The sequence below is a fragment of the Mirounga angustirostris genome, unplaced genomic scaffold (genome assembly GCF_029215605.1).
Source record: "Mirounga angustirostris isolate CCGP_5_RB_7025 unplaced genomic scaffold, mMirAng1.0.hap1 SCAF_4, whole genome shotgun sequence".
NCBI classification, from domain to species: Eukaryota; Metazoa; Chordata; class Mammalia; order Carnivora; family Phocidae; genus Mirounga; species Mirounga angustirostris.
The window spans coordinates 176,408,330-176,435,136 of record NW_026991712.1 but is presented as its reverse complement, the minus strand read 5'-3'; the positions used below and the strand labels follow the sequence as shown (position 1 = coordinate 176,435,136).

The window sequence follows — 26,807 nt, the reverse complement described above, 5'->3', positions numbered from 1 at the left end:
ATAAAACAGAAAAATCAAAGCTAAAAGTCAGTTCCTTGTAAATAAAGTTGGTAACTCGAAGGAAAACCGACCTTTGAAAAAAGAACACACCCATAAGTTACCAACATTAAAAATGGAAAAAAGTACATCACTACAGACCCTTAAGACATTAAAAGCATGATTAAGAAAAAAAAGGTCATGGGGGCTCCTGGGTGGCTCAGTTGATTTCGGCTTAGATCATGATCTCAGGTCTTGAGATCGATCTTCATATTTGGGCTCTGTGCTCAGCGTTCAGTGGAGAGTCTGCTTGAGATTCTGTCCCTCTCCCTCTGCCCCTCTCTCCTACCCATGCATGTGCATGCACTTTCTCTCTAAAATAAATTTTTAAAAATCTTAAAAAAAAAAAGATTATGAACTTTATGCCAATAAAGTAAACAACTTAAATAAAATGAAAAAATTCCTTGAAAAGCACAACATACCAAAACTGACATAGGAAGAAACAAATAATTCTGTATCATTTAAAGAATGAACCTGTAATTTTAAATCTTCCTTTAAAGAAAGTCCAGACCCAGATGACTCCACTGCTGAATTTTTACAAGAATTTATAGACGAAATAGTATCAGTCTCACACGAACTCTTCTATTTTTTTCTTGCTTCCAAGAGTCGGACACTTAACCGACTGAGCCACCAGGTACCCCTGTATTTGTGATGTTTTCTGATGTCTGCTACTCAAATAGATCTTAAGAAGCCATAAATAATTAAGCACAGTGATTTTTTTTTTAAAGAAAAAAATATTACGAGATATGGAAAAGAAAACAAGATGGTTAAAACATGTATATAAGTAGAGTCCCAGGAAGAAAAATGACAGAAAATGAAGCCGCAGCAATATCTGAGGAGATTAACAGATGAGCATTTTCTAGAATAAAAGACACTAACCCAAACATTCAAGATTCCCAAAGACCACTAAGCAGAACAAATGTAAAGAAGTCGATCCTGGGCGCCTGGGTGGCTCAGTCGGTTAAGTCACTGCCTTCAGCTCAGGTCATGATCTCGGGGTCCTGGGATCAAGCCCCACGTCTGGGTCTCTGCTCAGCGGGGAATCTGCTTCTCCCTCTCTCTCTGCACCCCCCAATTGTGCATGCACGCACACTCGCTCTCTCTCTCCCTCTCAAATAAATAAAATGTTAAGAGAAAAAAGAAATCCATCCTAACTGTATCCCAAAAAACAATGACAAAAATCTTATAAGCAGCAAATAAGGACACTATTTTCAAAGAAGCAGTGGTTATGATAGCAGGTGACTTCTTACTGGCAATAATAAAGTGGATATCATTTTCAATTTGGGGGGAGAAAAACTATCAGCACAAAACTGTATACCCATCAAAAACGTGTCTACAAAATGTGAGCTAAATGAAGACATTTCCAGACTAAGAAAATCTGCTCAAAAGTAGTGGCCCTCCCCTAATGGAAAATCTAAACGACGCACTTCAAGAAGAAATGATCCCAGACAGAAGGTCTGACATGCACAAGCAAATGTTGAACACAGAATGTGGTAAACATGTGAGTAAATCTGAACAAACACTGACCTTTTAAACTACGTGAAATAGCAATAATACCTTGAAAGATTCAAAGGCCTGTTTTTTTTTAAGATTTTATTTATTTATTTGACACAGAGAGACACAGCGAGAGAGGGAACACAAGCAGGGCAAGTGGAGAGGGAGAAGCAGGCCTCCTGCTGAGCAGAGAGCCCGATGCGGGGCTCGATCCCAGGACTCTGGGATCATGACCTGAGTCGAAGGCAGACACTTAACGACTGAGCCACCCAGGCACCCCAGGCCTTTTTTGAAAAAGAATTAAAACACACAAAAATAACAGCTTAAAAATTGATAAGAAGGGACCAAGTCTTCTAAGGTCCTCTATATTATGCAGGAAGAAGATGCAGCTGTGAGTGAACTTTAGTTTTGGGTAAGTTAAATGTACATGTTGAAATGAACAGGATAACCACCAAAAGACTGGAAACAGTGAACAACCTCCAAACATGGGAGGGAGGGGCAGAAAAAAGGGATGAAAACATAGCAAATCGACCCAAAAGAGGACTGCAAAGACAGAAAGAAACAGAAACAGGCAAAACAAATAAGCAGCAGGAAGCAAATGGTAGGCATAAATTCCAATTCATCAGTAATGAATACTAATCACGAACGAACTTAACTGTTTCAATTAACAAGCAATGGCAGACTGGATTAAAAATGTTTTAAATAAATTTCAAAAAACAAAAAATCACAAAGACCACATTCTCTGAACACATGGAATTAACCTAGAAATCCTGTTAAAAGAGAGAAAAAAAGGTTAAGTAAAAACCCCTTTATGGTAAGATGTTAAAAAACAGACTCCAGGGTGCCTGGGTGGCTCAGTTGGTTAAGCGACTGCCTTCGGCTCAGGTCATGATCCTGGAGTCCCGGGATCGAGTCCCGCATCGGGCTCCCTGCTCAGCAGGGAGTCTGCTTCTCCCTCTGACCCTCCTCCCTCTCATGCTCTCTGTCTCTCATTCTCTCTCTCTCAAATAAATAAAATCTTTAAAAAAAAAAAAAAAAAAAACAGACTCCGACAAAATATCATCACTTATTGGAGCCAGAGGTTCCCCCTCATCCAAGAGATGTTCCAAGAACTGAAGTTGAAACAGCAGGAAACGGAGTATGGGAGTCACTCCCTGATGTCCTCTGAAAATGTCTCATGAATGACAGCTTCAGTGATCTTTTATTTGGATAGAAATCATTGAGTCCAAAATGCTTGTTGATGATTTCCGCACTGCACTAACGTGATAATCTTGGGCCTCAACAAATTTAACAAACATTAGATCACAAATGTATTTCTCTAGTCTCCCCTCTCCGTTAAAGACTGTGTGCGCCCCACCAATCCAGTAGCAACCACCAGAACTTCTTGAAGGGGATGGATTAGGATTTTATAGGTTACTTTCAATTTGCCAAATGCCCTTCCACTGGTATCTCCAGACACAGATATGCATTTGCTCTTGTCTTAATTCTCTATTACCTTGTAAACATACTGAACAAGAAGCCATTTCTAGCATATATGTAATAGCTAATCACTGGTGAGCCTAGAACAGTGCCACTTGTAACAAAAATGCTATGAAGTGGGTTTATGGGTAATGACCAAACAAGAAATATCTGGGCAGGAGAATACACATTTTCATGACAATCACTTTACAGTGACTAAGAGAATACTGGGGGGGGGGCCTTAAGAGAAAAACCACATTCTATTCTCTCTGCAGTTAATTTGATACAGTTCTAATGAGGACAAAGAATACAGATCTAGAATGCTTCCTAAGATCTTGGACCATTTCCTGAGTCTGCTAACCTGTATATTAAAAAACAACACTACCATCATCGCTCTACCTCCTGCAACTGATCCATCACCCTATTCCCGAAATACTCTCCCCATAGCCTCTTGACTGCAAATGACCGGGTCCAACCTGTTGCTAGTGTGGACATCTCCTTCCCCGTCCCCTTCCCCTTCTCCCTCGGAGCCATCTCCCTCCTGGTGTCCGGTGGTGGTGCTGATGGCGCCAGTGCTTGAGCTGACACTTCCTGGTCCAGCTGGGTGCCCCTCCACTGTGGCATCACCGTAAGCACTGCTCCGGCCGGATACTGAAGGGAAAGGGTTTAAAAAAAGTGTAAGTCACATCCCCAAGCATGGCAGAATCCAATGCACTCTGAAGTCAGCAACAGTTCAGGGACGACTGTTAGCTTCAGAGAATTTTTTCTTCTGTGTGAAGAAGAGAATAAATAAGGCCTGAATTCAAGATTTTGACCCCAGAGCACTATGCTACAAGACTCTGAGGGCAGCTACTCATCCTTCTACGGTATATAAGATCCACCTACAAGAACTATCTCTGCTGCTGCTAAATTTCCATCTCCTAACCCAAGGGAAACGTACATGATGGAAATCTAGGAATTATCAGCTACTCAACACCTTCCGTAAAATATTTTCCGATCTAATTTTTAACCACAGGCTGGTTTACAAGGTCAAACCAAAATGGCATGCCTCCTCATTCCACAGCCCCACCGCATCAGCCAGCAGACTGTGATGGTGGCCCGCTATGTTAACAGAAAGATTGCCTGGGGCGCCTGAGCGGCTCAGTCGGTTAAGCCTCTGCCTTCAGCTCAGGTCACTGATCCCAGGGTCCTGGGATTGAGCCCCGCATCGGGCTCCCTGCTCAGCGGGAAGCCCGCTTCTCCCTCTCCCTCTGCCTACTGCTCTGCCTACTTGTGCTCTCTCTGTGTCTGTCAAATAAATAATCTTTAGAAAAAAAAAAAAAGGAACATTGCCCAACACAGCTTCCCCCAACAGAGGGGACAAAAGCCACAGTATGATGGACTTCAAGGTCATACCATAACTGTTTTAGATTATTCCTGATTTGGGATAATGCACATCCTTGCTTTCCTCCAGTAAGACACAATTAAAAACTGCCTGTAAAATGTTCCAACACTAACCACAGTTGTGCCTAAGCTCTTATCACTAAACATTTGAAACTCCAGTGTTGAGGTCAAATGAATTCCACCAGATATTCTGTGAGCCCTCAAAAATTCCCTTTGCTGACACCAATCCCAGGAGCCAGGCAGAGATTCCTAGTGCATTCCCGCCCCGGCCCAAGGAGATCAGGACCCCAGCCATATTACCACTGTGCTCGCCAGCCACCGAGTCCACAGCGCTTCCCCCGCTCTCCGAGCCCACGCTACCGCCATGGTCGGCAGGGGAGGTCCGAAGGGTGGAGCCGTCAGTTGCTGCCGTGCTGCCCTCGTCGTCGGAGGCTGGAGCTGAGAGAGTAACGAGAGCTGTTACAGGTAAAAACCCCTCCTGGGGGCGACAGCATCAAACCACATAGCGCAGAGGACACAATGCAGTTTCTATATCCTGTCATCGAAGGAAAAAGGGAAAGATTGGCTTTGCTGGTTCATCACCAACAGGAACAAACACTATACACGGTGAGGTGCAAACGGTACTGAGACAGAGGGAAACCCCAGTGCGCTGGGCATTTCCTTTGCCGCTACGCTATAGTGCAAGGAGACAGCGCAGAGATCCAACGAGAATCTATGATGTGGACGCTCAGTTTTCTAGCTAGAATGCCTCACGGCCACCATTGTCTAGGTGTTACTGACACCTGCTGAGATCAGAAACCACCCATTACCATTCAAAGCCCGGGACTCTGAATTTTAATGAGATTTGTTTTGCAATCAGTTAATTTGTGCTTATGTTAGGAAATCACTTATCATGAGCTCGAGTCAACCTTGGTTTGTTGGTTGGTTGGTTTGCTCAGGTGGTCTAGAGGGGAGCTCATGGGGAAATTTCACCCCTCCTCATCCTCCTCCTCAGACGCTAAGAATGAAGCAAGGAAATCCCCCAGAGACAGCCACAGCATCCAGGATCAGGGCTGAGCTGAGACAGGAGGACAATGCTGGATGAGATACATGGGGGAGGAAAGCCAAGACAGCCACAGAGCACAAGAGGAACACAATCGGCACAGCACGACAGCCACCTCCAAGCCTGAGGAGACAGCAGCTAACAAGAACTGAGAAAAGCGACACGCATGGCAGCAGGTGAGAGGGGACAGCCAATGTCTCCCTTTCTCTTCTACCCAGGGTAACGCTCCCAAGAGAAGAAAAAGAAAGGGAAGAAAGGAAGAAAGAAATACAGGGAAGCAGCGCTCAGGAAAACTCTAAATCAACCCTTCCATTCCTCAGGACTTGATTTTCCGGGGGATTATTCAGGTGTTCCCTCCTTCTCTATTTAGTCCAACTCTCTACTCAGGACATTTTTTTTTCCTTTATCAGATCAACAGAGATTGAGTGTAAAGACAGAATGAGGTCTAAAGAGTTCCTATGAATTTTAAGTGTCCACACACCCCTACCTCCCAAGCTCACAGCCCTGATGGTGAGCCCCGCTGACCTGAAGCAGGACTCGGCTTCTTGGAGCTTCACTTTTATTTGTAAATGAAGAGAAAACAGTACATGGCATGAGCTCTCTCTACTCCTCGTCTCCCTGCTCCTGATGTCTAAAACGTCCGGGCTCTGGTGGAGAGCCCTGAAAGCTGTCACTGCAGCTGACCACCCTGCAAGCCGCTCTCTCGGCCTCTCCCTGGGAACCAGCAGGAGCCAGGCAGCATGCAAAGTGGAAGGAAGCAGAGCCATGAGCGCCTTTGCCGAGCTGCAGCACTGTGCCCTCCGCGCCCGCGTTTCTAAAGCAAAGGCAGAAGCAGGAAGTCCAGAATGGCCTGTCAAAGCAGCTGCCCGTTCCACTCTCACAGCACTAGAAACAAGGCCAGAGGGTCCTGGGGCCCTGAGCCGTGCTCCTTGCCGTGGACAGTTACCTGATGCTGTGGTGTCAGAGAGGGTTCCTGCGTCCAGAGAGGAAGAGCTGGGTGCCTGGCCGGATAGCCCCAGGCTCTGCAGGCCCAGGGCACTGCTGCTGCTGCCTGGGAAACAAGTGGAGAGTGAGCACAGCATTCCCTCCAGACCCCATCCACAGCGCTGCCTTGGCCACCTGCTGCCCTCGGGAGTCTGACCTCACCAGCGTGTGACCCCCTCTGGCCTAGAGGAAGTTAATCAACAGCCACCACCGTCTACCCACCAAGTTTGGTTACAGACACGGTGGAAGGCTTCCTTCAACTCAGGCAGGACACAGGCTGGAGGAATCTAACGGATTTGGGAGGAAAGAACCCCAAAGACCAAACTAGCGGAAATGAGGAGATGGGCTCCCAGACAGCAAGTCCCAGCACATCCCCTCTCACTCTCCACCTGTGTCTCTGAACAGCTCTCGCCCAGATCAACCTCTCCCCAAATCTGGGGACAAGCTAAGTCAGCTGGGTATCAGTAACTGCCAAACCCTCTCTGCTGTGCAAGGCCACCGGGCGGCTCTGTTCCTGGCATTGCCTTCTACCTTGCTGGTCCTGCTGTAGGCTCAGGGCAATGGCTAGTTCAACCATGGTCTCGTCATCTGCATCAGGCGGGATGTCCAGCATGGGGGGGAAGCCCTCTGCGCCTGCCAGCAGGGCCTCCAGGGGAGAGGGGTTGCCATTGTTGACATTTTCGGCTGTCTCCAGCACCATCGACTCAGACTGCAGAGAGAAAGCTCTGTCAGTGTCCCATGGTAAATGGCAGCTTTTACAAGTCCACAGAATGAGAGCCAGAGGGGAGCTGTGAAACTCTTTCTTCCCTCTCCTGTTGCCAGAGACTCACCACCATCTCAAAATCTCCATGGTCCACCTCACTCTGTTCCTGGCTTTCCTGACGGATGTGACCACCATTCGGAATCCCTGATGACTGCATTTTCTCGTCTGCGTCATCATCGTCATCATCATCCTTGTCTCCTGAGTCAGAGAAACCCCAGTCACCTGAAGGTGCCTATTCTTTCCTCCCTCAGCATGGGGTGTGGTAAGTCACAGGCAACATAAACCCAAGACAAGCTACCAGTGAGAGCCCTGTGCTTTAGAGGGAAGCCTTATCCTCCCACTTCCTGGACCTAGCGGAATCTGGGAAGATGGGGTTGGCAGTGACAGCTTGCCCCCTTAGGAAAACACTTTCCCAGCAGATGACATGACAAAAACAAAAACAAAAAACAAAAAAACGAAACAAACAAAAAAAACCTTGGATTCCCAAGAGATTTCCAAGGGCAGAGAAATATAAGACCAGTAGGCCCCATGAGCTCCCACCAACTGCCAGGAGACCTTGGGCAAGACCGGGAAAATAATACACTGGAGATGTTTATCTGTGATGTCATGGCAGCTTGGAGTATCATTTCGCTCCTGTCCAAAATAACTGGGTCAGTTTAGTTGTTTTCCCTTATGAGAAGAACCAGAACTGAAATGTAAAACCATCGAATGGAAACTTAAGGACACCACTACAGGTCCTGCCCAGGCTGGCTTCTGTGTTAAGTGTGAAGCCCTTCTAATAAAGGAGAAGTCAGGGTTAGATTCTTAATTGTCAGAAGAGGGTGGAGCCCTCACCACTCACTGGGTTGTGCGGTCGTGAAAAGCATGAAAGCATGAGACCGTGGCCTGAAATGGAAACATCAACTCCCTGTACTCTAGTTTCTTGCCACAGAAAAAAGGCACACATTGTTGCCTAACTCAGGCTTACGTCAATAAATGATATTCAAGGAAGATTATCTGAAGATCACCAAGTTGCACACATTCCACTAGACCTGCAACTGTACTGTAAGGAAGCCCCCAGTCACATGTGGCTAGTCCAAGCGGAGATGTGGTTTTAGTGTAAACTACCTTAGATTCTGAAAACTGCAAAAAACATTTTCAGAAAGGAAGATTTCTTGGGGCACCTGAGTGGCTCAGTCGGTTAAGCATCTGCCTTAAGCATGACCTCAGGTCATGATCCCTAGGTCCTGGGATCGAGCCCCACATCGGGCTCCTTGCTCGGCAAAGGAGCCTGCTTCTCTCTCCCTCTTGCCCCTGCTCATGTGCTCTCTCTCTCACTCTCTCTCTCAAATAAATAAAATCTTTATTAAAAAAACGAAAATTTCTCATTCATTTTTCATACTGACTACACTTAAAATGGTATTTTTTATATACCAGATGTATTTCTCTTTGCTCTTTATAATGTGGCCAATGGAAAATTAAAAATTATGTTATGTGACTTGCCTTGGAAATTTCAACCCGAGCCAAACTAAGTAACCAGAGAGTTACATAATAATGCTGATATTCAGATACTTTGTAAAACTGCTTTTACTAAAATGTTCGGATAATGTTATGCCCTTGACTTGTGTGCAAGTGTATCAGGAGGGAAATCTCTTGTGATATTTGCTATCAAACTGATTGTAGGTTAAGTCCACTGGGGCTACTGCCCCTTGGGCAGCAAAGTGGACCCTTAACAAAGAGTTTTTTATGCCAGGAAAAATGGCTGGTTTTTGTCTGTGGTCATGTGATTTTTGTGACTGTTCTTATTTTTGCTATAAGCTCTTGGGATCCTTTCAGTCAAACAGAAGATCCTCACTTAGCAATAATGCAAGACACATTAAGAATTGCATGACAAATTTTATGCACTCGGGGCGCCTGGGTGGCTCAGTCGGTTAAGCGTGCAACTCTTTTGATTTCGGCTCAGGTCATGATCCCAGGGTCATGAGATGGAGTCCTGCATTAGGCTCCGTGCTCAGCTGGGGAATCTGCTTGAGATTCTCTCTCTTCCTCTCTTCCTGCCCTTCTCCCTGCTCATGCACATGCACCCACACACGTGCACGCTCTAAAATAAATAAATCTTAAAAAAAAAAGAAAAAGACATTTTCTGCATCCTTGGCTTGCTTTTATTATAATATCGTTATTTTCCTATGATCTCAATTTTATTTTAATTCTACTTACCATACGCATTTTTAAGTGCCACCTTAAATTCTTTACGGAATAAGGTAGGGTAAAACAATGGATACATAAAAGTTTCCAGGACCAGGGTTCTAGAGGGGAGGGGGGTGGGAGGATGGGTTAGCCTGGTAATGGGTATTGAGGAGGGCACATTCTGCATGGAGCACTGGGTATTATGCACAAACAATGAATCATGGAACACTACATCTAAAACTAATGACGTAATGTATGGGGATTAACATAAGAATAAAAAAAAAAAAAGTTTCCAGGACCTTGGTCCACATGAGCAATACCTCCTAAGGCTACACCTCCCTCTCCCCGACCCCACCCAGACAAGGCTAAACCCAGACCTCACATTACCCATTGGAGTGTTGCTTCGAGGGGAGGAGGGCAAGGTCACATGTCTCCGCTTGTTCCTGGGCCTTAGGACTCGAATTAGAGCTTGTTTACAAGAGAAGCTCACAGCAGGATCCTGAGGTTGGGGGGAAAAAAAACCAATCAGCATGCTTAGGTTTTATATTATTCATGAAACTGTCTATAAAGAACATTCTTTTTTGGTCAATCACTGACACAGATGCGAAGGACCAATCTATCTATTCTCACTTGCAACCTTGCTGACCAAGTTCAGTGTTAATCCCATTTCCTGACATGGTGTAGGTAAGACCCATTCCCCACATCCCTGAATCTCAATTCCTAGTAATGGACTGGCAGATCATTTGCTCCTGAAGTCACACTGGCTCTCCACAAATGGATTTTGGCTTTTCGTCAGAAAGCAGGCTTATCTTAGCTATGGGCTAAAATCAGTACTTCTAACGTTAAGCTTCTACGACACAGTCACTGAAAATAGATCTTGCTGATGTTCATTCACACACTCATTTAAGTAACACTAACTTAGCACTAACTATGTAGCAACCACCAGTACATTCCCCTGGGGATTTAGCGCTGAACAAAAAAAACAAAATCCATCTCCATTTCAAACCTTTCCCTTGCATGGAATGAGTGAGATCATAAAGCTTTTACTGACATTCAAAAGTCTTACTTCCCACAACCTTCCTTTAAAAGTCTATTGTATTTCGGGGCACCTGGGTGGCTCAGTCGTTAAGCATCTGCCTTCAGCTCAGGTCGTGATCCCAGGGTCCTGGGATCGAGCCCTGCATCGGGCTCCCCGCTCAGAAGGAAGCCTGCTTCTCCCTCTCCCACTCCCCCTTCTTGTGTTCCCTCTCTCACTGTGTTCTCTCTCTCTCTCTCTCTGCCAAATAAATACATAAATAAAAGCTTTAAAAAAAAAAAAAGTCTATTGTATTTCATTAATTTAACAAACTTGTTTTTAAAAAAAATTTCTAGACACTCCCAGACCAATACAAGATTATCTGGGGTTGGAGTGATACATACAGGACACAGTAGCATCTGCATGTAGATCTTGGATGCTGTATTAATACAGTCCAGCTCACACGTACAGTAGCCATGAATGATGTCTACCAGGGCATTGACGGTAGCTTCAATATGAGTCAGGCCTACAGGGGAGGAAAAGATGGTAAGAAAACTTCTAGCTACTTGAGAATCTAAAACAAAAGTGCAAATCCTTATCCCCACATAAAGGTCAAACCAACAAAAAAATGGCAAGCACACACACCCAGCAAAACAGATGAACAGAACACACATACAGAATGTAGATTATCAGCATTATTCGTGATTTGCTTTATTAACAGTCTCCTCATCTCCCAAACTGTCTGAAAAGCCTTTGCAGATATCCTGCATCACAGAAATAAGGAGTTGTCTGCTCTTGGATATCAAAAGACAGGGCAGAAAAGTGTGAAGAGCTGAGCAGATTGTACTTGTTCCCCACAGTCCCCAAACCTTAGGTGATGATAAACTTGGCCTCTGACCTTCCTTTTAGGTTGACTGCTCAAGCAACCTGCAAACACAAATGAGCTCCAGGGCTCACTCTACTTCCCTAGGTTGCTATTTGGATCCTTATACCTTACTACTTAAACTTTGGATAGTGCGAAGTTAGATGCCAAACACAGGAGTAGCTTAGAAATAAAACAATTCTCAAGGTGATGCTTCACTTTTACCTTCTTAAGTGGCTTTGCCCAAGCTTTCAAAACACTTTTAAAACAATTATAACTACCACCAAGGATACACAGACACACAAAAATGCCTCTTTCTGTGAAATATTCAACCCCACAGGAGGAGCTACAGTACAAGAAAATCCCACTTCTTTGCCACACTGCTAAACTCCTGTATCTGGAAGAATGCACTGATCTTCCATCAATTCTGGAAGAGATGGATGATGAAGCTAAAGGATAAGGGTTTGACCTGTTCAAAGACAGAACTGAGATCGGCCTTCAAGTATCCCTTTAAATATGATACCTGGCAGGCAGGCAGGTGCCAAGAAGGCATTCTTGGGTTTGGACGCATGGAGTTTCCAGAAGTGGTTCACCAGCTGGGTGATGAAACTACAGCAGTCTCCTTCCAGCTGCTTCTGAGGTTCTCTCCCCTCATCTACTCCTTCTAATAGAACAGGAGAAAGAAAATGATTAACGATGGTAAATCTGACATGGAATTTAATTTGTTTTAAGGTTAACTCAGGTCAAGGAAGCTTGCCTGGGGAGGGAGTTTCAAGTGGGGCCCCAATCAATATGCCAACTATCCCTAGACTCCAGCAGGCACATCTAGGAAAAAAACAGTCTGGGAAAGGAATATCAAAAAAAACATTGTATGTTAGAATTAAGTAGAAAGGGGAGCATTCAGGATCTTTACAGCAGACTCAGGGATTTCAGGTCCAACTGCTCAACTTATTAAAACTAGGGAACATCTGAGATTTTCTGGCATGATTCCTGGATAAGAATATTAGGAGAAGGAACCAGACAATGACAGCAAATGGGAGCATGTAATTAACAGAACCGTAAAGGCATCAATAAGCTGTATTCAATAAGGCAAAACAAGTTAGGTACCCAGCCAACGTGAGGAGAGAAGAGAAAACAGAATGAAGCTCTGAGAAAGCCCACTGCACATGTTAATAAAACACTGGCAAAAGAATAGCACGAAAGCAAGAATTGATCCTATTACTTTAAAGCAACCAGGGCCCAAGCTTAGCTTTGCCCTGAAGATCCTAAAGAGGTAGTTACTTCAGAGACAGATTATATCTGATATCCAGAGCACTAAATAAACTCAAGATTTTCCAAAGGGTAAGCACTGGAAAAAGTATTTGCTTAAATGGTACAATCTAAACATCAAAAGCCCTACAAGGTACAAAGACAAAGAGTAAAAGCCGGCTCAGAGAATGCAGTCAGGCGGAGGCCAGAGACGACAAGAAGAGGGTGAAAGGGTATAAAAGATGTATCGAGCAGATTTCAGGACCACGACCACATAGGCCAAGTTCACCTGTTTCCATCGGGGGCAGCTTGGACTCCGTAAAGTGGACAAGGTTGTTAGGGCGCATGATGGCAATGGAGCGAGCTGTAATCACCAGCCTCTGGAAGACCTCAGGGTCCAAATCCTTGCCTTCTTTGCTGGATGTGTTGAGACACTGCACAGCTTTGCTCAGCAAGGCCTGATCCTATAACAAAAGGATCACGAGGATGAACCGAAAGCAAGGGCTGGGTAGGACACTAGAGCAAAGAGGAGAGGACAGCTAGCAGGTCATCAGGATGGCTACCTCCTCTCAGGAGAACAGGTTAACTACCGCCAACTACCTGGAACAAGTGTTCAAAGCAGTCCATTTGTAAAGGTAAACTTCTTAAATCGTGAAACATTTAAAGGCACAAAATTCGAAAGTCATTAAGTGTCGAAGTACGATAGGAAAATCTGGAACTGCCCAATTCTCCAGAATTGCAACATCCCAGATGACTTTGCTAGAGCAGAAGAGCGTTTCTGTGCAAGTTCCTACCGCCCAAAGAGTCTGTTTCTAAACTTGCCATTCCTCGAGAGGTTCGGCAGGTTAAACTTGCATTTCTCAAGTTTCTGGGCTGGAGGCACAAAAGCTCACCGAGGCGCCTGGGCTGCTGCTTCTTCCTCATGGAACTCACCAGTCACCTCTCCCATCTACAGCAACTGGCCCAACTTACTGCCTTCGGCCACCACTTTCAGTTATAGATGAGACCGTCCCCCCACTCCCTGCGCCCCACCCCCTGGCCCCAGATTTCCCCCTCAGCATCTTTCCATTCGGCAATTTCTTCACAAGCGAGGACACCTAAGTGAGGGCTGTGCCACAGCTGGAGGAAGGATCTCCGTGATTCCCCTGCCCACGCTCTTCCAGAGAAGGCACCCAGCTTTCTCTTAGACCTTGCTGATCCTACTAGTGACCAAAAAAATCAATGCAAACCAGGGGCCCGTTAGTCGGCTTGTCCCCAGTTTTGAGGGGGAGTCGTTCATTTCTCAGGAGAGACTTTAGACAGTGTGGGTCTTGTCTCAATGACTTTACTGTGTGCTCCTCACTTTCCGTTTGCAAGGCCAACTGGCCTGATTCCCCATCAGTACCAAAACTTGCGCTTCTACAGAAGGCATCCAGGGAGGAAGCGATTACCTTATGGCTGTGATAGGCTGAGCGGCTGGTGTGCAAGCTGGCCAGAAGGCTCTTGGACTGCTGTTGAACGCTGCCAGGTGCTGGCAGGGACAGCAGCAGAGTGGCCAGCTCCTGAGCTGCGTTCTTGTTTCTCTCCTGATGCGGAAGACAGCAAGGTTACCGCTGACCCCACCAAATCCGTGCAGAACCAACTGTGTACACTCTGCCCTTCCCCTTTCCTCTTTTCTAGACCACCAGCGCCAGGTTATGCAATGTGGACTGCTAAGAGCAAAATGAAGAATTTCAGAAATTACAGTCCTCCCACAATACAAGAGCAGGAATCGAGTCCCAGCTTACGACTCCTGGAACAGTGTTCTTTTTGCCAGCACTCGTCTTAACCTATGAAACACTCTCACAATGGGTCCCCCAAAAGTAGGACAGGAGGCCTTAAGCTAGAGACTTCTCCAGAGCTTCTTTGCAAATCAAGATTATGACATAAATATTCTTTAGCTGCAAGACCTCGGGCCTCTGACAACTCCACTGACTTCCTGCCTCTTCAGAAAGCTCCCATGCGCTTTGAAAAAGTCACTTGCCTTCTCGATGATTGGGCCAACAGCAAAGCAGCTTTCCAGGGCTTCTAAAGAACTCACAACCAGCCTAGGGAGACAGAAAAGCTGGCTTGAGTACAACCACCACCCTTCTCTCTGGTTGTGCTTGAGCCTGTGCGAACTATAGTCGGGGGACCTTGGGGACAGCTAATGAATGCCAAATACAAAATCAAAGCACGATAAGACCTGCCACAGGCACCATGCATAACGTTTCCGTGTGTTACAGGCCAGAAGAAACCTGGCTCCCACTTGGAGATCAACCTGAGGCCATGTTCATAATCCGTAACTGAAAGACAGGGCTTTTCTTCCTCAAAGCGGATAAGTGTGCTTCCTTCTGCTGCCTGTGGCAGGGATCACTGAGAGGAGCTTAACAGTCTTGATGCAATGGGACCCAAAGTTCAGGTGCCCATAGATCAGGAGACAAAAGGATACACAAAGGGAAAGGTTAAAGCCATCTTCTTATACTGGGAAGGTACGCATTCTATTTTACTTACATCTCCAAGAAAATGCACAAAGGCACTTCCTGTGAATCCCTAAGTATGGGGAGAGAACAAACTGTGTTTTCAGGAGCATGCCAATTGCCAACATTCACAGGGTACAACAAAGCATCTTTAGAAAACCGAGCCACTTTCTCCTGGGAAAGGAACCGGAAACCCAGCTGTTGAAAGGCACCTAGCAACATGCTCCTCAGGGCTTACTCCTATGAGTTTACTGTGGCGTGGTAAAAAGACCAACATCCTGATGCCGAGGCTCCCGGCACAGAGGGAAAGGTATGGAGGAGGTAGCTGGACAGAAAAAGGTCAAGGGGTAGCGGAAGGCAACAAAGAGGGAGGGAAGAGGGGCCTGAGGCATAAAACGAAGTTGGATGAACACGCTCTCTGCTGGCTTGTCAGATGCTAGGATTTCCCCGTCATCCCACTGCCCACAGCCGCCCCCTTCTCACCCACTGTGGAGAGGGAGTGGAGAGGGACAGGGTACAGAAGAGCGAGCTGGGAGGTTCTGGAGCGGCCACCACCAAGTGTGCACGTACAACCCTCCACATACTCCACTCTTACACGGGATAGCTCTGCAGCCATGCAAGGACCAGAACAGAAAGGAGCAGGAGGACTCTTCCGCAGCAAAGCCACACCACTGGTTACACGGCTCTCTGACACACACTCACCCGTGCAGAGAAAAGAAAGAGGGCATACTAACCGGTCCAGCTTGGTTAGGGACTCAGTTTCAGAACTTGGGGGAGAAGCGAAAGGAAAAAAAAAAAAGGAAAAAAAATGTGAAGCTCAGAGAAACCTAGAAACACATTCTAAGCAAACAATATAAGAATAGGGAAGGGGGAAAAAAAGAAAGAGAGAGAGAGAAGGGAGGGGAAAGGCTGCTGGTGGGAGGCAGTGACTTCAAGCCAGGCTATTCTTCTGACGTACGATGTAAGAAACTCAGCGTCTTACATCATGAGTCGCCTTATCTACCGCGGCAAACCAGCAGCCGCCTAGCACAAAGAAGCCAAGCGCGACGCTTCAGAAGGCCCCTGGGGGGAGCCCGTGGAGGCTCTGACCTCCGCTGCGCGTGCAGCAGCCAGCGTCTGGCCAGCAGCGCCATTACCACCTAAGAGGCCGCTGCAGAGAAAGAGAAGATGACGACATCAGAAAGAACGGGAAGATTCTCCCCTCTAATCTCAGCAAGACTGGACCCAAATTTCTAATGCTGGCTTAAGCATCTCCTACTCCACAGCCTCTGGCTCCTCCAAAGGGCGCCTGAGCATTAAGAGAAGGCACAGAAGCCCCCAGGCAGACTAGAATCCCATGGCTCTGAGCACGCTGCCAGGCTCCGTCTGCGTACTAAGGAGACACAGAGAGTCAGGCAGCTGGAGGACAACCTGAAACTCACAGGCTACACTTGGGGCAGTTCTGAGAAGCTGACTCTCTCAGGACAGGTTGTGCCGGGAGAGGGGAAAATGGCAAAGAGGGGAGCCGACCCCCACCGGCGCTGGTACCTCTCCAGGACAGTTCCACTGGTGGTGGCAGGGGCCCCAGAGTCGCTGTCTCCAGTGCCATTGCTCTGGTTCAGGTTGGAAGGGCAGATGTTGCTGACAGAGGCAGAAGGGAACTCTTCTGGGGGCTCGTCGGGCCAGCCAAACTGCTCTTTCGTCTTGCCGTAAATTTTCACAGCGTCGATCATGGTGACACCGGCCGGATCCACTGAGGCCCCAACTGCAACAAGTGAGAGAAGCTCTAGGAAGCACATTCTCTACAGGGCGAACATGACCGCCACCAAAGCGAAGAGCAGACTAAAGAGGGCAAAGTAGCAAATCCCACCGATTTTTGTCATGGAGAAACTTTGTCTCCTGAGACTCGAACAGCACTTGGACCCTGTGGAGATGCTGACTGCATGTGAAGCAGTCGCACTGACCAAAGGCCTAGGAAGGCCAGCTCTCAGAAGAGCCTCTGAGCACCACGGCAGGACCCCTCTGGTGCTCTCGGGGCACTGCATCCCACAAGCTCCACCCTCCAGGGAGCTCTAAGCAACCCCTTTGTTCAAAACACAGACCATCATCATTCAGTCTAGCAGCAGCTATTTCTAGAAGCAAGAGCATCAGACAGGCGGCCAGTAAACGGTAGAGAAAGACGCCAGGCTCGTGAAAGGCTCAGGGAGTTGTTTTCTGAGGGTTTAAAGAATTCGACAGCTCGGCAAGGCCAGAAGCTGCTACACATCCGTCTCTCAGCGGCCTGTGACCGAGGCCCTCATCCGTGCTTTCAGAACACCTGCTGCTCTCACGCGCTGAGCCTGCCTCCTCCCTGCCCACTGACGTAGGCAACCACACCAGCAAGGCTGAGCCTGCCCCACAAAAGTGGACGTGGAGGCAGGGTCTGCCCCGTCTTCACCCCTCCTGTTCTTCGGCACACCCCTCTCCTGCCCATCTCCAGTGAAGCTCAGAGCTTCAGGGTGGCAGAGACCACTGAGCAGCAGAGAGCAGAAGGTTCCCAGAATACCGAAGCGCCACACAGCAGTGAGAAGGGCAGGCCGTGCCAGGGGCTGGCGACTCACTGAAGAGGTTCAGTTTCTTGTCAGCCTGCAGGGCTTCCTCTCTGGTGAAGGGGAAGTCAAACCAGCGGGAGCGACTCAAGTTAAGCTGCATGGTCCTGCCGAAAATCTCAATGTAGGACGGGGCCCGTTCAATGGCCTGGGTCCCGATCTGGATCCGCATGCCTGTCATCACCATAGTGCTGTTGTTGTTGCTAATCTCGATGGTGAAGCCACCAGGCTAGAGGGAGATAAGGTCCAAGTCAGACAATGAACACAAGTTCTTTGGGGCAAACTTACAACACTTCGTCTGCTGGCGCCAAAGTGCGTGATCCCAGAGAAGTCCTTTACCCTCCTAACTCCTTGGTAATGATTTGCTTACTTCCAAGGACAAGAAAAGAGAGGCAAGGAATAGGACAGTGTCCAGTTTCAAGCTACTTTCTCCCTATCACTAACCACCTCCTGCTGCTAATGTTGGAATAGAAGCCCTTCTGTGTGGAAGTTTAGAATAGCCATTAACTCCAGGGACCGCTTAAATAGAATCCAAGGATTAGTGACTGTAAGTATATATTTCACACCTGCATTCTAAAAGAAGAGGTGTTTTCAAACCACACTGTTCAGGAGTCCTTCTACCCAGGTACGGTGCCCAGCCCAGCACGGTCCTCACCTTGGTGTTGGCCACGTACATGCCGGTGGAATTCAGCCGGTGCTTTATCTGCTGCGCATTGTAGACTTGCAGGAGGTCATTCCCACCAAACTCCACATCCGTCAGCTGCTGGTTGTGTTCAAAGAAGTCGATGGGGAAGGTCACCTGGCTAGATGTGCGGGTTGCTGTGCGGAACAGGACCAGCGGACACAGAGCATCAGTAAGCATGTCACCCCACCTCTGCACCCACCCCACTGGGAAAGCCCCTCCCAACTGACTCTGCACTCTAACCTCTTCCGGACAACCGGGATGGCAAAGTCTGTATCAGCGTGACGCCTGCATGTGGCCCACAGTCCAACAGTCATCATCCCTAACCACACCTCAACCCAGCGGGACAAAGAACTCAGGCGTGGTATTGAATACAGTTAGTAACAACAGGTTCCCTCATGGCTGGTTTATTGAAAGTAAACAATTCAGGGGCACCTGGGTGGCTCAGTCAGTTAAGTGTCTGCCTTTGGCTCAGGTCACGATCCCAGGTTCCTGGGATTAGGCCCCACGCTGGGCCCCCTGCTCAGCGGGGAGTCTGCTCTTCCCCCTCTTGCTCATGCTCTCTCCCTCTCTCTCAAATAAATAAAGTCTTTTAAATAAACAAAGTGAACAACAGAAACTACTTCTTTACAGGAGGATGAGCTGCATCGTTACCTCAAACATGGATTCTAAAACAAATCTGTCACGGGATGACCCCTGCAAAGGTCTCTGCTTAGCCAGAGTCACTCCATTCCCAAATTCAAGCCTCCACACCCTGAAGAGTCCTCTATCAGTGAGAAGCAAGACTCCCAGCTCAGAATCTACGATGGGTTCTTCACTACTTGGTGGGAAACTGACCAGTGGAAGCAATCTATCGTCCACTGGTTCCATGTTAGACTTCACATCAGTTAGGCCACGTTCCCCAAACCCAGAGAAAAATCTCTCCAACAAAATCCATGAGATCATTCTTTCCTGGGCACCTAAGAACTGCTGACCTCAAGTGGAGAGCCAATGAGGGCTTGCCATTTGTACGTCAGGTCTCTAAAAGCCACAAGAACACTGTTGGCCTCAGGAAACGTGACACTGCTTTGGGGAAATTCGCTAGCACCTATCTCTACCTTTACGAAACAGGCAAGTGGGAGAGTCACCATTTCTTCACAGACGTTTATCACCATCTGTTCCGAGTCTCGTCTAGAAGACTGCCATCCCCGCTCCCCCACCATCTTTTGAGGAGGGGCCTTACTGATGGTGGCTGTCTTGCGCTTCCGAACAGGCTTCATTATACTGATGACACTGCTGGGCTGTAGGGACGGCTGGAGCCAGTAGGAGGTGTTCTCCACGTTGGCCATGTAAATGCGCAGGCTGCCGTCCTCACAGAGCAGGATCATCGTGGTCCGCTGCTGCTCGTTGCAGGCCGTGTGCCGAATGGCAACCATGTCTTGGATCTGGCAGAGGAGACAAAGGAGGGTGTCAGGTCCCACAACTAGAGATCAGAACGTATAGAAAGAAGGTAAGGGGGTGCAGACAAGCGACAGAGAAAAGGCATCTAGGAGAAAACAGATGAAAATTCTTTGATAAGCCTTTTCTACTGAAAGGGCCGGGGAAGGGACACAATATACAAACGCAGAAATACAGAATCAGACCAGGTTCACAGCCAAGTGATGGGAGCATCTAGCACTGACCTTTGCTTTGGCAGGCAGAGTCTTAATCTCTTGGATAAGGAAAGTGTCTGGTTTGACCATCACTACCAGTGGCACACCTGTAGTCTGCTGGACACAGCACACCAAGCCAGGGTGGTTCATCACCTCGGACCACTGGCAAAGGGCAGGAGACGTCTTACTGCCACCATTGGAACTGCAGACAACAAAACTGGCCACAGTCAGGGTGTCAATCGCCACCTAGTCATCCTTTTCTTGACTTATAGGCCATACTGACCAAATACCTCACTCCCAGAGCAATTTATGTGCCCAGGGACTTGAATTACCCACGAGTCTCAGCTCTGTTCTGAGCCACGCATACACTCTCACATAACCACTCTGTGCCCCCCGACAGGAGTCCTGGTTTAGAAATCTCTGCTAACTCCCAATGTCTGAGGGAAGAGGTGGCCCAATGTGCCTAGAAGTCATCCACTGCATGGAGCTGCCTAAGGCTCACGATCCCTGGTCCTATCAAGCATCTCCAAGCACATCAAGTTCTGCGTGAATGATACCCCATTTGATTTCATCTCCAACCAGATAACATTTCACAACACAGAGGCCAGAGAAACAGTGCCTACAGCACTTTTATGGCTCTTCAATGGCAGACAGGAAAGACAGGAAAGCAGCCTAAGCCTCTTCTCCCTAGCTCCCTAAATTAACACTCACCACCTCACTCACACCTCTACTATCCAGACACCTGATGAAAGCCTCTACTGCCCCCCTCACCCCCGACCATGCCCCCACTGCTGATACCATGTTGTGTTCTGATCAACTACCCCAGCAGGGAAACGTAAAGGGCACTTTGGCTGCATGAGTGTCTAGGAGCAACTTACGCTCCCTCCTCAAAACTCAGTTCTATCACCCTAAAGTCAGGTGTGCTGCCTTGACTACAGCTTCTTCCTTCTGAGTGACAGTGGTCCCCAAACTACCTCCTGCAGCTTGGGGTCTGCACCGTGGAGGACAAACCATGCAGACAACCAACCTACCAACACTGGGCACCTCTTGCCTGTAAAAGGGAGAGGCCCACCAGGGCAAAGTAAGCTTCACCAGATTCCTAACAGACGCCAGTACGGGGCCAGAGGAGTCTCCCACTGAATGCGGGCACCGTGGAAGCTCAGCGTGAAGCGCTCCTTCCCACCTTTTGATGTTGATGGAGAAGAGCTGCAACACTTCCAGAGTTGTCCTGCTGACGGTGGCTGCAAATGACCTGCCTTGACAATAGCTGAAGAACAACATCTGCAGCACATGCGAGTAGTAGACGGACACACCGCCACCAGCCACCTGGCTGTTACTGTCCTGTCACGGCAAAGATACAACACTTGCATTAACCTCGCGTGTTGTCTTCGGGACCAGCAGCCAGGTTTGCAGGTAACTAGTTTTAAATCATGACTGTGGGCTCTCAGAATCTAAGTCGTGCGGGTAAATCTTAGAAATACCATCACAGTCAAGGAACTTCACAGTGAATCAGTTTGGTCCTCAAGGACAAGAGTTTCTGCTAATAGGGAAAAAGTCAGAGACCAAAGAAAAAAGAAAAACAATAGAGGAGCTACTAGGCTAATCCATCTGGAAGAGGAGAAAGCAACACCTGCCCAAACCTTCAGGTCCTCATGGTTGATTTCCAGCACATTAGTGACATAGAAGGGTCCCTGCTGGGCACTGCTGGCCTCTTCCATGAGCTGGGTGTAGATATAACCAGCTGAAGACATTATAACAATGATGTTCTTTCCCTCCTCGTTGAAGAGGAAGGTAACATCTCTTATCTTCGAGCTTGGCAGGAGAAAGTAGAAGGTCGGGCTCAAGGCATCAACAGACAGGTCGTAAATCTGCAGGACAGAAGGAAGGGAGATCTAGTTCAGTCCCACCCCCAAATCATCCTGGCGAATCCAAAGACCTGCCATTGGTGAGTAATGGGTATTCATTCATTCTCCCTCCAACAAGCGTCTGCAAGTATCAGGCACAGAGCATACAAAGATGAGTTATCTTTTAACTCTCCCTCAAGGAATGACTAGGGGAGAGATACGCATCTACATATTCTGTGACAAGTACAGGAAGACCCATGCGCTTGGTAAAGCAAGGGGAGAACCAGAAACAATGTCATATTGCCTACACACAGAAAGCTCTAGCTCAGCACCATAACAAAAGGCGACAAAATTAGGATTGCTTACTTTTAATTTCCGGGAGAACTAGCACATAATGGAGATCAGACATTCTGGATTTAAAAACAAAACATTTCTAGGACCACATCATCCAAGAGCAGGAACTGTACCTTGACAAAGTCTGCAGTGACAATCGCTAACTCGGTCTGTGAACCAGGTAACCACACCGCTTTGATGATGAAGTTGCCCGTTGCCAACTGTGGGTGCAGCACCAAGTGATCCGAAACAGAGCCCGAACTACTGAAGGTCAACACGTGGCAATCCTGGACAGGGTTTAAGGAACAGACTGGTTAAAAGATGGCGGGAAGTAGAATGACTCATTTCACCTCTCTCAAGTCTTCCCTGACATTCCTTGCCTTCGGATAGTATTCACACTGTCCAGTAATATACTCAGGTTCCGAGAACACACAAAAATCGTTTCCAATACAAGAAAGATCTGCAAGAGCTGGGAGAAATTCAGAGAAAGGTTTCTTTTATATTTCAAAGGCTTTTAGGTTTTAATCTTAACAGTGAGAATGAGAAAGCGGCGCTGAGAACAGAGGAAAGAAGAGGATCAGGATCTGTAGCGCAAAGTAATCAAACCTGGATCAGATTATTACCTTCAGCCCACACACGGCCAGGTAGTCCTCCTTGCAGGGATTCCCAGTGAGGCTCAACACAGTAAAAGGGACGGGGGCAGAAGCCAGGCGGGTCAGAGTCAACTTCCTTTTGCTGGAATCTGCTTGCTTCAAGAGTGCAGAGAGCTGCAGAACAGTGATCTGCAAGGGGACAATTGCCACTTTATTCTTTTCTTTTTTAAGATTTTATTTATTCATTCAAGACACAGAGATAGAGAGAGAGAAAGCACGAGCAAGGGGAGGTGTAGAGGCAGAAGCAGGCTCGCTGCTGAGCCAGGGGCTGGACGTGGGGCTCGATCCCAGGACCCTGGGACCACAACCTGAACCGAAGGCAGATGCTTAACCATCTGAGCCACCCAGGCACCCCTTGACAATTTATTCTTACCCCCATCCTCTTAGAAGACACAGAGTCTAACAAAAGCTCCTTCAATGGGGTACTAGTCCACAGTTAAAGTCTCTTAGGAAAACCCTCTCTTTCTCCCAGTGGAGAGAGATGGGATCCCTTCATTTCCTCCTTCCAGTGACGACAAAAGAGAGGAGTAATGAAACCAGCTCCTCTTTATACACAGTTCGTGAAAATAATTACCCACTCCCTATGTACTATCATCCTTTCTAGTTTTCTGTACAAGTTTTTGTTTTGTTTTGAAGTATTTTAGAGGGACCTTATAGACTTATCAGATTCCTAGTTTGTTTTCCACTTAAGGTAAAGTTAAAACAACTTCACTAGTGATGAAAAGCCAGAATACAGAAAAATGTTGAGATACGTGCCACCCTTCCAACTTCTACTGGTTCTCTAAAACGACATAAGCTTCCCTGTGTCCGTAGTGGGCCAGGAGGACAGGAAAGAACTAAATAAGGAACACTGTGTCTTCCCATGAAGACCCTTATTTCTTGGCTTGTGCCCTGCCTCCAGCATGACCAAACCACACCAAGCCTGGGAGCCACGCTGTCCTAGATAATCGCTAGTTCATTATCTTTCCCTGAAGGTTCAAAGGATAGGTTTTGAGTAAGAAACTACTCATCAGAAGCAGCAACTTTGTTCTAGTCACATTACTTCTAAGTCTAACCAATGAACTCAGAGTTGGAGTAGAAAAGCTCATTGAGCTCTGTCCTGTAAAGCATTCTTGGAACCCAAAAGACTTTCTCCCAGAGGACCAATCTGAGTATAGTCATCTATCTGTTTTGTTTAGCACTTAAGACAAACATGACCTAAAATGAGTAGGAAAGAACTAGAAACCCACCTTCCCTTTCTCATGGCTGACAGCCAAATGCTGGCGGCGCCCATGCGGGGAGGAGAGCACACACATAGCCACCCGCCTGAGCACATGGGCGCTGATGAGCTGTCGAATTGTCTGGCCCTGGTCACCACTGTAATTCATCCGAACATTCTCAAAGGCACCTTCCTGGGAGCCTAAGGTGGGAACCTGGCAAAGAAGGAAGCAGGGAATAGGCAGTAGTAAGCCAAAGAGATCAAGTGGATCCATCCACTATTCATGTGACCGAGACACTGCATAACGCAGTCATTCAAAATCAACAGATTCCAGTCTCTAATCCATGGACAGTTAGGCAAGCCTCTCAAAGTTATTTTGTCAAGCCAATTAAGAACAACGTAGTGAATGTTTCACAAGGCTAAATTTAATTAATACAAAAGTACTGGCTTCTTGAAATATTAAAATGCCCTTTTTTTATGTCAAATGACGGTGATAACAGAGGGAATGTTTTTCATTGATCTGACCTGACAAAACTGAGTCGGCAACTTTATGGATCCCCAACACCACCCCAATACTTACTCGCTTCATCTTTAACAGCTCAAAGTCTAAAAGCCACTACTGTAAAACTGTGACTCATTTTTACTAAAATATCAGAATATCTGTATGTACATGTGTTTATTTCTGAGGGAATATTTTTCTCTTAAAAATAGTTTCTTTATGAGATCTATTCCTATACTTCGTTCATTTGTACACTTTCCTTTCAGAAGCACAGACACTTTAGGCTGGTTTCCACTATTTCACACCATTGCTAAACCTGACAAGCAGAACAACACACCAGAACTCCTATTCTCAGTGCTGAGCAGTAGGTTTTAAAGTGGATGACGACTTACAACTTCTAAGCCATTTCTCATGAAGAACTAGAGTTACCTGAGGGACTATAAGCAGAAGACAACAAATACGATTTTTGCAAGCCAGTGGGACCTTAGGTGTCCTACTTTATATACGGAAGAAATTTCTAACTAGTATAATTGCCCTCAGATGTTGTTCCTCACATCTTGGGGGTTCATATATTCTTATGAACTGAGAGGGAACTTATTCACTGAGTTGGCCCAAAGGACCTTTTGTGTGTTCCTTTGAAGACACACCTCACACGTGGATCTCCCCGCTGGCTAGCTAGGGACTGGCTGTCCTAAGGATACTCTTCAGAGCATCCAGCACACCTTGGCATCTCAGCAAATGTGCTGCTCTTGCCACACTCACCATCAGCTGATCTGTCATCTCAACCACCTTGTCCACAGTATGCAGCTCCCGGAGGGCTTGCTGGGCCCGGCTGCTGCTCCCCACAGCTGAAGCCTGCTGAAAGTTGGTCTGAATGGCGTCCATGAGGAAACTGAGCATGTCTAACACGAGAGGAGCGAAGGAGAAATTGGCCTGAGAAAAATCCAAATACACAAGTGAAAAAAAAAAAAAGAAATAAAACGGGTCAGACTCATAATAAATCTTGCCAATAACTACCTTCAGAATCTAGAATCCAACTTCCACACTTCCAATTTGATATTCTACCCATATCTCTTCCTTTTGATAATATTGGATTCGTGCTACGAATTCTAGAGCAATCTTTCTAAACCAGGAATCCCATGTGGACACCCTAATGCTAGAATACACCCATCACACAGGATTAGCTGAATTCTCTCCTATGCATCTAAAATTGTTCTGGTTATGTGCCATCCCTGAGAAAACTGAGAAAACAATCATGTAAATGACTTTCTCTTTCTGTGCTTCAGATGAGAAAACACTGGCCAAGGAAGGTGTTCTAGAGTATTACACAACTAAAACAGACCCTCCCTCAAGCCCCCCCATTGCTCCTCAGTCCCAAATCCCTCCCTGTGAGGCAGGGGCTGACAACAGGCCCTACTCAGATCTGTCCCGTGAAAATGAGTAAACTCAGAGAAAGGAGAAAGCGTCCCTCAGCCCCACTAGGGGCGTTGCAGGGAGAGCCTTGCGCATGGCTCGCTCGGGAACCAGCTGGCCCGGCTCCGCACTCCACCCAGCGTCCCAGGCACCACCAGAACCCCCACCTGGTTCTGCAGTTCCTCCCGGCAGCCCTCCACCGTACGGCACAGGCTGCTCTTCTTAGGCTTCTCTTCGTCAGCAACCTTTCCGTCGCTGATGGTGACCTTGGCCTTGTCCGCTGGAGATGTGCTGGTGTGGCGCACCAGACTCTCGGAAACCCTGGGTTCACTCTGAAAGGCTGACTCCTTCATGGTGGAGCTCATGCCACTGCTGGGAGTTCGCTTCACCAGCGCCTAGGGACAGAAAATGTCAGAAGCCCAAAGCTCGAACCACAAACACAGATGAAATGCTGCCTGAGATCTTGGTGGGAAATGCAGACCCGGAGGAGAAATCGGCCAAACATTTAAATGATATCCAACCGCCTGAATTCTGATCTTCATGGTACCCACCTAGTAGCTAATACTTCACCACTCACAGCCACAAGTCTTAATAACAACATCTGAAACTGTGGCAGGTCTTAGGAAAAAAACTGCAAGATTTTTAAGGACCCTGAAAGTTCTAACATTTTAAGTGAAGTGGCTTAGGCCATGATCAGTGATAGACCCAGAACTTACTCCTAGACCTGGGCTACCACGAAGGAGACAAGGCAATTTCCCAGTTTGGCTTCAGCATTCCCGTGTCACTAACAAATCACCCTTCCTAGCCCAGCAAATGTTCCAAACTCTCACCAAACAGCTGCCATCTTCCTTGGCTCCACAGTCACAGAAGAAGGAACCGTATTTGGCATAGGAAATCTCATGATCCTTGTGGCACACCTTGGCACAAACTGTGCACACACCTACCCCATCTACCATTTTACAGGTGTGACAGTGGTACCTACAAAGAACGAGAATGAGTAAATGAGCCCAGCTGCGCCAACAGTCCAAGGCCCAACAAATCCTCACCTGAAAGAATGAA

The 26,807-nt window shown here is 47.2% G+C and overlaps 1 protein-coding gene across 12 annotated transcripts in view; it reads right to left on the bottom strand.

Moving 5' to 3' along the window:
• Positions 1–26,807, bottom strand: part of UBR4 (ubiquitin protein ligase E3 component n-recognin 4) — a 130,593-nt gene that overhangs the window by 56,135 nt on the left and 47,651 nt on the right. For 4 of the 12 annotated variants that reach the window (XM_064589845.1, XM_064589846.1, XM_064589844.1 and 1 more), the window contains exons 37-62: positions 26,579–26,726; positions 25,916–26,143; positions 25,098–25,268; positions 23,868–24,050; positions 22,609–22,767; positions 22,120–22,272; positions 21,449–21,676; positions 20,992–21,149; positions 19,839–20,010; positions 19,400–19,601; positions 18,151–18,314; positions 17,508–17,724; positions 16,456–16,672; positions 15,663–15,695; positions 14,454–14,517; positions 13,882–14,016; positions 12,741–12,915; positions 11,961–12,044; positions 11,727–11,867; positions 10,746–10,867; positions 9,714–9,825; positions 7,228–7,358; positions 6,929–7,106; positions 6,360–6,464; positions 4,672–4,827; positions 3,465–3,639 (exon numbers count right to left, since the gene is read on the bottom strand). In XM_064589845.1, the coding sequence (XP_064445915.1) occupies positions 3,465–3,639; positions 4,672–4,827; positions 6,360–6,464; positions 6,929–7,106; positions 7,228–7,358; positions 9,714–9,825; positions 10,746–10,867; positions 11,727–11,867; positions 11,961–12,044; positions 12,741–12,915; positions 13,882–14,016; positions 14,454–14,517; positions 15,663–15,695; positions 16,456–16,672; positions 17,508–17,724; positions 18,151–18,314; positions 19,400–19,601; positions 19,839–20,010; positions 20,992–21,149; positions 21,449–21,676; positions 22,120–22,272; positions 22,609–22,767; positions 23,868–24,050; positions 25,098–25,268; positions 25,916–26,143; positions 26,579–26,726 (4,011 nt within the window). The remainder of the gene's footprint in view (positions 1–3,464; positions 3,640–4,671; positions 4,828–6,359; positions 6,465–6,928; positions 7,107–7,227; positions 7,359–9,713; positions 9,826–10,745; positions 10,868–11,726; positions 11,868–11,960; positions 12,045–12,740; positions 12,916–13,881; positions 14,017–14,453; positions 14,518–15,662; positions 15,696–16,455; positions 16,673–17,507; positions 17,725–18,150; positions 18,315–19,399; positions 19,602–19,838; positions 20,011–20,991; positions 21,150–21,448; positions 21,677–22,119; positions 22,273–22,608; positions 22,768–23,867; positions 24,051–25,097; positions 25,269–25,915; positions 26,144–26,578; positions 26,727–26,807) is intronic. The other 8 variants (XM_064589836.1, XM_064589837.1, XM_064589842.1 and 5 more) reach the window with 8 other exon arrangements.